The sequence below is a fragment of the Myotis davidii genome, unplaced genomic scaffold (genome assembly GCF_000327345.1).
Source record: "Myotis davidii unplaced genomic scaffold, ASM32734v1 scaffold79, whole genome shotgun sequence".
In the NCBI taxonomy this organism is placed as follows: Eukaryota; Metazoa; Chordata; class Mammalia; order Chiroptera; family Vespertilionidae; genus Myotis; species Myotis davidii.
In genome coordinates, this window is record NW_006294339.1 from 7,476,865 (window position 1) to 7,488,528 (window position 11,664).

At 42.9% G+C, this 11,664-nt stretch overlaps 1 protein-coding gene across 1 annotated transcript in view; it reads right to left on the reverse strand.

The window, feature by feature from the left end:
* The window catches only part of LOC102765527 (cytochrome P450 2J2), a 25,629-nt gene extending 17,474 nt beyond the window's left edge, over positions 1–8,155 (reverse strand). The window contains exons 1-4 of the mRNA XM_006768401.2: positions 7,856–8,155; positions 6,073–6,235; positions 2,814–2,963; positions 1,395–1,555 (exon numbers count right to left, since the gene is read on the reverse strand). Coding sequence (XP_006768464.1) covers positions 1,395–1,555; positions 2,814–2,963; positions 6,073–6,235; positions 7,856–8,053 — 672 coding nt within the window. The 5' untranslated portion in view covers positions 8,054–8,155. The remainder of the gene's footprint in view (positions 1–1,394; positions 1,556–2,813; positions 2,964–6,072; positions 6,236–7,855) is intronic.
* Positions 8,156–11,664: the final 3,509 nt, after the last annotated feature.

The following is an 11,664-nucleotide window of genomic DNA, read 5'->3' on the forward strand; positions in this document are numbered from 1 at the left end:
TATAATTTGTTGCTCTTTTGTTTAACTTGGTGCCCGTGGGCCTCAGGGTTGTTCTGGTGACTCAATGACATGCAATCCATTTGGAACTTAACACAGAGCCAGTAGACTACTATTAGGCTTTTCCCACACACTGCCATGTCTGCCTGCACACACTAGGATGCTTCATTTCATCTTTAAAGGGTTGTTGTGAAAATTAACTTAGATCAAGTATGTGTAGTTATCCATTAAGGCACCTCGTCTATTTTTGGGCTCCAAAAAATGCTTATCTCCCCCCCCCCCCCCCCCCCCCCCCCGTACTTCCAGGCATTTATTTTCCCTGGAGAAAGTCAGCGGGGTACCCTCTGAGCTCTCACCTTTCCTGGGTTCTCTCTTATTAGGAAGACCAAAAGTGGAATCACTGGGTTGGGGACTACCATGACGAAGTGAGCACTAGGAATTCAAAAATAATTTTGATAATAATAATAATAGCTCACATTCACTATAGCCTTTTCATATGCTAGGACGCATGATAACTTCTTTATCCATTTTGATACGATGGAGCCTTAAAGCTCTAAGCAAAGATGCTTGTCATAAATAAAAAATAAATAAATCCACTTCTAGATACCAGAGAGGTGACCTCAACACTTGCGCTGGTTTAAGACCAAGAAGCTGAACAGAGTTTCTGACAGACTCACAGACCCCCAGGGACAAAAATGGAGCACAGGGTCCACCAAGAAAGGGGTGAGGTTTGAACCCCAAATGTCTTTACCCTATGAAATTAGATTGATAATATCCTGTTGATGGGTGTGTGAACAGTGGAACAGTTTTGGAAACTTTTAGGCAGCATCTTCTATGTCCAGGTTTACACATGCAAGAGAAATGAATGGATGTGTCCACATGAACAGTTGTACTAGAATGTATATGGCAGCTTTATTCATAACATTCAAAACCTGGAAACCATCCAAGTGTATATCAATAGAGCATAAAGTGACAAAAAATGCCATATTCATAAGATGAAATGCTATTCAGAATTTTATAAAAAGGGCAACTAACACAAATGAATCTCAAACAGCCGGCCGATGGAGAGAGGAGGTCTGAGATGGCTGGCTTAGGGAGGGACACAAGGGATGGGGGGGAACTCAAAGGCAATGGCACTACTGTCCTTTTTAAATAAAACAACATAGGTGCACAGGTGTATGCTATGTAAAGTTTATTGCTTTACATGAATGTTAGAAATGTTCTTTGTATATAATAAATATTTTAAAATACCAAAAACACTAGAGTCGCACTAGTTGATTTCAAACAAGTTGGTGTTGAAGTCAGTTTGAAAAGGTTATAGTGTAGCTTATAAAAACATCTGTGTCTGACATCAGCCCCGATATCCCTAACCAAGATATGAAAAGAGAACCCCTTACCTGGGTCCACACTGACACCTCCATACCTATGATATCATCCAGCAACCTCAGCATTTCTTGGAACTGACTATCCTGGTACTCAAAGCGCTCCCCAAAGGTGATGGAGCAAATGATGTTGGAAACTGCATTGTTGATCTTGAAGTGAGGGTTAAAAGGCTGTCCTGGAGGTGGAAGAAAAGGTGGACCCTTGAGCTTGCTTTGTTTCTGTTTTCTACTGAGAGTCTACATGACATGTGATGTATGACATAACGAGCACAGAAACACATCTGAGGCTCTGGCCATAGCACCCACCCGGGATCTGACAGCAAGTGCTCACTTAATGCCTGGGAAATCAAACTGATGGCCAGTGTTTAAAGTCAGTAATGTCGAACTGATGTACATATTACCAGCTACACAACAGGGAGAGAAGAAGGGTTGAAACATTCTGAGGCATGCAACCTATTTTGCAAGGAGAGGCAAAACATTCTACAATGGCATGGGAGAGTTTCTTATGTTTTCTGCAAGAAGAAGGAGATAGAGGAAGAGGAGGAGGAGGAGAAGGAGAAGCGGGAGGGGGAGAGGGGGAGGAAGAGAAGTTAGGAAAAAATCCGGACAAGTGGATTGCAGAAGCAGGAGCTGACATCCTCTCACTGGAGCCCACACTTCCAGGAATGATTAAAGGGAAATAGTTAATGGCTGGAGGCTCCTGCACGGTCCTGGGAGTCATGACAATAACAACGCCCCCTCCCAAACAGAAGGCGGAGTCAGAATTTGACACCACAATGTTTGGAGACAATCCCCAGACCCACCCACATCCTTGGAAACAAACTGCCAATAACTAACTGACCAGCAGCACAACTCTGTCAAGTTGGCCCACATCCACCCTTCCAGAAGCAGGCTGTACTTTCGCTTCTTTCATAGTGGTGCCGGTGCCCTGGCCTCTTTCTTTTCCTCTACTTGAATAACTTGCTTTATTCTCAAAAAAAAAAAAAAATCAGTAATGTCTTTTGTATTTTGTTAATCCTCACCAGAGGATACTTTTTCTATTGCTTTTCAGAGAGAGTGGGGGCGGGGGGTGGGGAGGGAGAGAACACACACATCAACTGGTTGCTTCCTGCACGTGCCCCGACCGGGGAACAGGGAGCAAACCCCCAACCCAGGCATGTGCCCCTGACTGGGAGTCGAACCCATGATCCTTTGGTGCATGGGCTGATGCTCTAACCACTTAGCCAGGGCATAATCGGTAATGTCTTTAATGCCTGTCTTCTTTTGCTTAATTCTAGCGCTCCATGAGCACAAGGCCATGGTTAGTTGTACAGTTATATCCTTAGTGCCTAACACATTGCTGGGCACAGGACAGGCATGTAAGTACTAACTAGTATCTGTTCAGTGAATGAATGAGCCACAGTCTCCAGCAGCTGACCTAGGAAATATACCCACCGTTCTCCTCTTCTATCGCCTGGTTGAGGTGGTAGGCCTCTTCCTGCATGCGTTCCTCTAAGCTCTTTCTTCCTAAACCAAAGTTCCTCAGTGTTGTCAGGGTGAACCTTCTCTGCTCCTTCCATTCCTGGCCATTGGACATGATTAAGCCTGAATGAAAGAAAGCCAACAACGGGTACAGGGACTTGTATCAGATGGCAGAAGGGGAAAGGGCATTAGGCAGGGAAAAGTATTCAGAGGAGCCCTCCCAGAGCAATGAATATAATTGCCAACATGTACTGACGGTTTGCAAGGCCAGGCACATGCGCATTTTTTATGCATTACGTAATTTCGTACTCACAGGAAATCTGAGGTAGATACAATTATCACCCCTTTTCCCACTTTTGCTGATGAGAAAACTGAGGCACAAGGGATAAGGTAATGTGTGCAATGTCACACACAGAGGTAGTAAGCAGCTGAACAGGCATTCAAGTGTGCATCCCTGAGTGCCCAGCCCACGCTTTGATTGCCAGCCACATAGGTAGATTTATGTATTTATGTTACGCTGCACACTAACAATGCAGTCCCAGGGGAGAAAACCCAGGTTTGTAAAGAGGCAAGGATTTGCTGGACCTTAATAGATGAGTACATGCCTGAAGAAAGCAGAGGAGTGGATATCCTGTGCAGGCAAAGGCAAAGACAACATCTTGTTGTGTTCAACAGACCATCCTTCCTTTCATAACATACTCCTGTCACCTCTGCACTTCCAGAGCACTCACTCTTCAATTCCTTTTCACCCTTGGCTCCGTCCTCCACCATTTCCATAAAATGGCCCTCCTCGCAGGAAATTCCAGGGATGCTTTGCAACCTCACCTTACTTGGTCTTTCAGCAGCACCTGACCCTTTCTTCCTGAAACTCTCTCCTCTCAGGGCACTGCACTCTCCAGAACTGTCCCCTAATCTCTGAAAGCAGAGAGCTTCCCATATCTCTGGCTAGTTTATCTCCTACCAAGTTCTGAAATGCTGGAATTCTTCAAGCTGAAGTCTTCTCTTCGTACCCTTACTCCATTCCTGGGACATCTCACTACATCTCACTATACAAACATCTGTTGACAGTGACCCTCTATTTCTGTCCCTGAGCTCCAGACACACATATACAGGTGTCTGCTTGACTTTGCCAATTTAGCATTCAGTCTCAGCCTGTCCGTGATTGAATGTATGGTTTTCTCCATGCAACTCCCCACCCAAGCCTAACCACACACCTTGTCCTCCAAATGTTCCTTCCTTCCATCACTCCACCCATTTGGGGGTCTGCATCAACAGGTCAGTCTCCCTCCAGTGTCCCTCCCTCAGGGGTCATCATGTCTTAGGATTTACCTCCTGAATACCTTAAATCCATGTATCTTCTCTGCCACTATCCCATTTTAATCTACTGACCTTTCTCGCCACCTCTCTGGTCCAAGCAACCATTTTCTTTAACCCAGTGGTTGGCAAACTGTGGCTCGCGAGCCACATGCAGCTCTTTGGCCCCTGAGTGTGGCTCTTCCACAAAATACCACGTGCGGGCGTGCACGTACAGTGCGATTGAAATTTCGTGGCCCATGCGCAGAAGTTGGTATTTTGTGGAAGAGCCACACTCAGGGGGCCAAGGAGCCGCATGTGGCTTGTGAGCCGCAGTTTGCCGACCACTGCTCTAACCTAAAATGCTGTACCAGTCTCTTGCTTCCTTTATTTTATTCTCTACATTGCAACCCAAATAAGGCTTTAAAATGTAAATATGATGATTCTTTTCTCTACTGAAAACCATCAAGGACTTCATTGTTATTAGAATAAAAAACAACATCCTTATTGAGATCTTGAATAAATTATTCCAGGCCAAGCTCAGCAGCTTCAACTCCATTTAATTATTCCATTGAGTCTCTGTGCTTGCTACACTGGCCACTTTTTCCTTTCCTCAGGTTCACTGTCCTTCTCACCTCAGGGACTTTTCATATTCTAGTCCCTCTGCCTGATTGCTTCTTCACTTTATTAAATTAACTGTCATTTACTTACACTTGTTTTTCCTGAATCTCAGGACTAGATTAGATACCCCTAGTAAGTGCATCTGCCCTCATCTACATAAAGGCTTTAAATTATTATGGATAGTTGATAGTCTTTCTCTCTGAATAGAATTTGACTTACATAAGAACATGGATTTTATCTGTTCTGCTCATTGTTGTATCACTGGTGCCTTGCACTGTGCTTCACATTGCAGATAATAAATAGAGTAAATGGATGGAGAGTGAAGCAGTAAACTATTTCAAAGAGAACTTGGGGAGCACTTGAAAAATATGGTGCTCTGGTAGAGCAACACATTCTCATTTAGATTTTTAAATGTTTCACTTTATTTAATGATCATTTAAACTATTTATGCCAAACTGATCTAACATAGACTGGAAGGCTTGAGATGCCTGTGGACACCTTAATGATAAAGCATAAGGAACTAGAGGCAAGAAGAAGAAGAAATCACAAAAGCAGCAGAAGGAAGCAGAGGCACATCCACGTTCCTAGGGGAAGAGACTGGCAGTGGAAAACCAGAAAGAGCGAACATATCGCTGCCTCCTCTGCTCACATGGAATGAAGGGTTACGTGTTTATCAAAGCATCCAGAGTGAGTGAATGCACACCGCACACCACACACGGAAGATGCTGTTTTTCCAAATTCCTGTCATTAGGACTGGCCCTGCTTGATCCTCTGAGAGTGTCTTCATGGGGAAATGTGAGCATCAAGCTTTCTTTAAAGTAAAGGGTGTCCCAAAATTTATGAAAGAAGTAATTTTGATAGAAAACACAGGTTTATAATTAAAAATTATAAATTTTTTATTGATTCATGAAGTATACAGTATGGGGTTATGTATGGAATAGCACATCGGGTAAATGGCCTCCTCCACGGCTTTGCTGGCACATATGCACTCTTTTTTTAAAAAATATATTTTATTGATTTTTTACAGAGAGGAAGGGAGAGAGAATCTTTTGTGCCGTGGAGGCCATTTACCCGATATTCTATTCCATACATAACCCTATACTGTATACTTTATGAATCAATAAAAAATTTACAATTTTTAATTATAAACCTGTGTTTTCTATCAAAATTACTTCTTGCGTGAATTTTGGGACATCCTTTAAGAGTTCTATAATGGGCTTGGTCTCTGGGGTGTGCTGGAGAATTACAGTCAGAGGCATGGCTAACAAGCCTTAAAAATATTAAGACATCCATATCCAACATTGGTCAAGAAGCTTACCATTTGTCTTAAAGATCCGTTTTCGAACAGGGGACATGGGACGGTCCAAAATGTTGTGACCCTGGTGGACAAGGGCTTCTTTGATTAAGGGCAATCCAGTTACTATAACTGAAGACCAGGCACCAATCTCCATGCTAAAAAGGTTCCCATATTTCTTCACATACTGAAAAGTAAACAGTCACAGTTGAGCACGCATATCTCTGTGTCCAGGAAAGAAAGAGAGTGGAGCTGGGGGCTGTATGGAGGGCCTGGTGTATGCCTTGATTCCTCTCCTCCTCCTCTCAACCAGGCCTAGGTGCAAGTCACTACTACTGAGCGTGGACATACCTTACAAAACATTCATTCAGAGTAAGCCGGTAAGAACTGAGTGAGCATCTAGCCTTGTCCTGAAGTGAGTTGTGAAGATATCGCTTCAATAAAATAAACAAGGCCTCTAACCTCACGCGTCTTAGAGTCTAGTAAAGGGAGAGAATTCAGTACACGTGACTAACCAGGATGGCTGAGACCCATGTAGTGCACATCTGGTGTAGCAAGCACGGACTTTTTTATTCTTTTCATTTTTTAATGTATGTTTTGTTGTTGACAAGCATGGACTTTTCAGTAAATCATATCATTTACGCCAAAGAGAACACTTCCTTTCTCAACACGTGTGAGAAGACAGAACGTTCCTTATCCAGGTGGGGCCCGGTGTGAGAAAAGCCCTTCGGCTCTGGGGCTGTGTGTGAATCTTAGCAATCTGGTCACCAGCTCTGGGCTCCTGAGTAAACGGTCTCACTTTTTGGAGCCTCCCTCCCTCCAAGGGTGCTGTGAGGGAGAAGGAGGGCAGCAATGTGAACGGCACTTTGATTTCTGGTACCTGGCGCCTGGAGGAATGCCTGGAGGAATGAAGGTGCTCTGTGTGCAGAAAGACGTGGTGTGCGCTCCTGGTGATGGAGAGGACGGGAGTGCGGGGATGTGCCGGAGGATGGCACCGCTGGTCACAGCAGCCACGCTCACTGGGTACCATGGTGAGCACCTTTCATGTTTTATCTTATTTAATCTCACAAGTGCTCCAGGGCAGTAATGAATTTCCCTGTCTTTCAGAAAAGGAAAATGACTTGGAGCCGAAGGAATGCAGCCAAGGTGAGGAAGCTATAGAGTGGGGGAGGGAATTTTCCATGCATTGTGTAAGATTCCAGGACAAGACCCTGAGATGGCTCCAGGGCCTTCGAGTTTACTGGCGACCTCAGGGTGTAGTGGGAACAGAGAGTGAAAGTGAGAAGTTGGCAAAATGACTGAAGGGGGTCAAAGGTACAAACTTGGAGCTATAAAGTAGTAAGTCCCGGGGACATAAAGCACGGCATCCTGACTATAGGTAATAACGCTCTATTGCATATCTGAAAGTTGCTGTGAGTACATCTTAAAGTTCATATCACGAGAAAACATTTTGTAACTATGCGTGATGACAGATACTAATGAGACTTATTGTGGTGATCATTCCCAGATGTATACAAATATGGAATCATTATATTGTATACCTGAAACTAATACAATGTTCTATGTCAATTATACCACAGTTTAAAAAAATGTGGTGTAATGACAGAAAACTACATAGCTATTAAGTGAATGAACTAAAGCCTCGTGTATGCGAACTTTTAAGGCCTACTCTCTTAGCAACTTCCAAATATGCAGTACACATTAGTTACTACAGTCAGGTGCCCTGCTCTCCATCCCTGGGTCCCCGCCATGGTCCTGCCTTCAGGTCGGGGTCAGGACTCCACCCAGCACCTGTGCCCTCTCCTACCTTCTGAACGGACAGGTGCGGCTGCTTATAGTCCAGTTGGAAGAAGTTCCCAAGGAGGGGCAGCCGCGCGGGCCCGGGTGGGTAGTTCTTTGGGAGCCGGTTTTTGAAGAAGTTGGCAAGGAGCAGGAAGACGACCGCACCCAGCAGGAGAGAGCTGGGATGGAGCACCCTCCAGACCGCCGCCACTAGGGAGCCCATCGCGGAGAGCCTGGCTCTGAGGTCCGCTGGCCCCACGGTGCTCTGAGCAGGTGACGTCCCACCGGTCGCAGTCGCAGTAATCCCAGCACTGCAACCCTCCCGCCCGCCCCCCTCAGCCACGCACCCACCCCCACCCCGCCCCTCCGGCAGCCAGCCTGACCAGCCAGACGCCAGGCGCTGGATCTCCAGGGAGAACTCAGGGCGATCTTGGAAAGTCTTTCTCTGAGACTGTCGGGACTCTCGGGTTTATGGATTCAGTGCAATTCAGAGAACGTCACAGACTTTGAGTCTCCGTGTTTTTCTTTTCTTTCTTTTTTTTATCCTTTCCCGAGGACAAGGGAGGACGTGCTGAAAGGGAGGGAGGGAGGGAGAGAGAGAGAGAGAGAGAGAGAGAGAGAGAGAGAGAGATGCATCTATTGGCTGCCTCGCTTAAGGTGCCCCAACCTGAGAACGAACCCGAAACCCAGGTTTGTGCCCTGACTGGGAATCGAACTGGCAACCTTTGGGAGCACAGGACTGCTCAGCCAATTGAGCCACTCCCTGGCTGTTTATCAGTCACCATCAGGTTCTCACCCAAGGGATCAGGCATATGAATCCTGCCTGGTAACCAGTCAAGCCAGCAGAAGCACCTGATATTTTCTGGGCACTTACTGTATGCCAGGCAGCACGCTTCCCTCTACAGACATTGCTTCCTTCTGACGAAATTAGGTTGATGCTCTTCTCAGTCCCATCTTGCATCAAGGAAATAGACAGAAGTACCACATATGTGGTGAATAAATGAATCCGCTGGTTTGCAAAACATCCAAAGGGAGGTCCTATATTTGTAACTCTTTTGAAGATTAAAAAGCGTTATCAAAATTCCTAGCTGGGGTATATACTGGAAACTGATATAATAAAGTACATCAGCCAGAACCGGTTTGGCTCAGTGGATAGAGCGTTGGCCTGCAGACTCAAGGGTCCGGGGTTCGATTCTGGTCAAGGGCATGTACCTTGGTTGCGGGCACATCCCCAGTGGGGGGCGTGCAGGAGGCAGCTGATCGATGTTTCTGGTTCTCTATCACTCGACTTTCCTCTCTGTAAAATAATCAATAAAATATATTTTAAAAAAATAAAGTACATCAACTGTAATTGGAAAAAAAAAGATTTAAAACATAAAAATAAAAGTCATAGAAACAAACAAACAAAAAGCTCCTAGCACTGACCCATGGATAGGTGATTAACACTGAAGCCAGGTCTCTTTCCAAAGTCCAGAGGGAGAGACCAGGCAGCTTTGCTTGTATGCTTCCAGTCACCATCTTCCTGTTCACTGCAGCTGTCATGCATCCATGAAGTGTTGTGACTGTTTACATAGCTGGTATTTTTAAAGAATTATTGTAGAACTGCTTTTAACCGCCCCCCCCCCCCAGCATTATGCGTTTGAAATCTTTACAGGTTGATACCTGAGGCTTTATAGTTCATTCATTTTAACAGCTATGTTTTATTCTGTCATTATACCACAGTTTTTAAAATTGAGGTATAACTGACATAGGACATTATATTGGTTTCAGGTGTACAACATAATGATTCCATATTTGTATACATTTGGGGAATGATGACCACAGTAAGTCTATTTAGTATCCGTCACCACACGTAGTTACAAAATTTTTTCTTGTGATTTGAACTTTTAAGATCTACTTAGCAACTATCAAATATGCAATGCAGTGTTATCAGTGATAGTCATGGTGTTGTGCTTTACATTGCCAGGAATTATTTATTTTGTAACTGCAAGTTTGTACCTTTTGACCCCTTCACTTATTTTCCCAACCTTCCACCTCCTGCCACTGGGAACCACCAATCAGTTCACTGTCTGTGTGAGACTGTTTCTTATTTTTAAAGACTCTACACATGAGATCACATTATTTGTCTTTCTCTCTGTCTGGCGTATTTCACTTAGCTTAATGGTCTTGAGGTACACCCATATTGTCACAAATGGCAAGATTTCATTCTTTTTTATGGCTGAATAATATTCCATTATATGTAGTTTCTTTATTCACTTATTCACCAATGAACATTTAGGTTGTTTCCATTTCTTGGTTATTGTAATAATGCTGCAAAGAACATGGGGGTACATATGTCTTTTCAAGTTAATGCTTTTATTTCTTCAAATAAATACCCAGGAATGGAATTGCTGGGTCATATGCTAGTTATATTTTTACACCACAATTTATTTACCCATTTCCGTGTCAATGAAAATTTATATTAGTTATCTCCCTCCTTCCATTTATAGTGGTTTTTTTTAAATATAGTACAGCATTAAAATAGTACTGAAGGTGAAAGGTTGTACCATGGACTTGGATGGATGATGTCACGTTTAAGATAGATTATCCCTATTGATTTTTCTTAGACTTTGCATAAACGAAGTGCTAGACTTTACCTGAAAGCTAAAAACAGTAATGGTTTACATAGATTGGTAACAAACTTATTTAAACTTCTGTAAGAAGAAAAACCGAGATCACTTATTGGAAAACAAAGATGAAGCCTCACCTTCCAATGTGCTTTCTCATTAGCTCTTTCTGAAGTCAGATTTTAAAGCGACTGGCAGTGTTTCTCATACTGAATGCTCTAGCACATTGGGTAGTCTATGATAAGTACAAAGGGAAAGGAACACCTTTTTATTTATTTTTACTCTAAGAGCTTATTATGATCAGTACAAGCTTCCCTAGTTGAATATTATTCCCTTCTTCCTCCATGAAGTCAAAATGCAAATCAGCACAGGTATTTTGTTCCTAAAAATTTAACATGTAATATGACTTTTTAAAAGTATTTTGTAGAAAATTGTGTATATATTGTATATGTACCCCAGGTTCAAGGTAGTGGCTTTGATTGATACTCTAAAGAAAAGTGAATAATGAAAAAATTAATATACTTAGTTATAACCATAATGAGATGACTACAGGGTTTGATCTTCAGTATCATTTATCATTTTATACTTTTTCCCCTTAGGTTCTCTATCTTCTACTAACCAATTCTCCAAATCGCCGAGTTCCTCTAAAAACAAACAAACAAAAAAAAGGGGGGGGGGGAAGATAAAGGAGAAAGCGTTACATATTTTGCTGGTCAAATGATATCCATGGAAACATGTAAAACAACTAAGTGGAATATTAATTGCACAGTAAGAAATTATCATATTAGTCCTTTCATTGGTCCTTACACCACATGAATTCCTGAATAAATTGGTACTCCACTAATAAGTTAATCATTCATTGTGGTTACAACTATTAAGTAATTTTTCAGCATTAATTAAAATTTTGGTGTGAAATCTGTCTATCCAGAGAAGTAATGCTGTACAAATGTTAACAAATAATTTAGTGATTTTTCTATATTAAATTATATGTTAAGTATTTAAAGTGAATTTGAGATGAAAAGTTAGGCATATTTTATAAACAACAATGATAATTTATTAACTTGAAAATGTTTTCTTTTAGGAATTAGAATAATTTGATATTTTTATTTCTATTAGTTGTCTTGTATTTTCTTCTGCCGGGGTCCAGCCCCAGCAGGTCCAGGGGTCCCCAAAGGTGTGGACTGAGTCGGCGAAGAAGGAATGACATGGAGACAGCGTTCAGTTGATC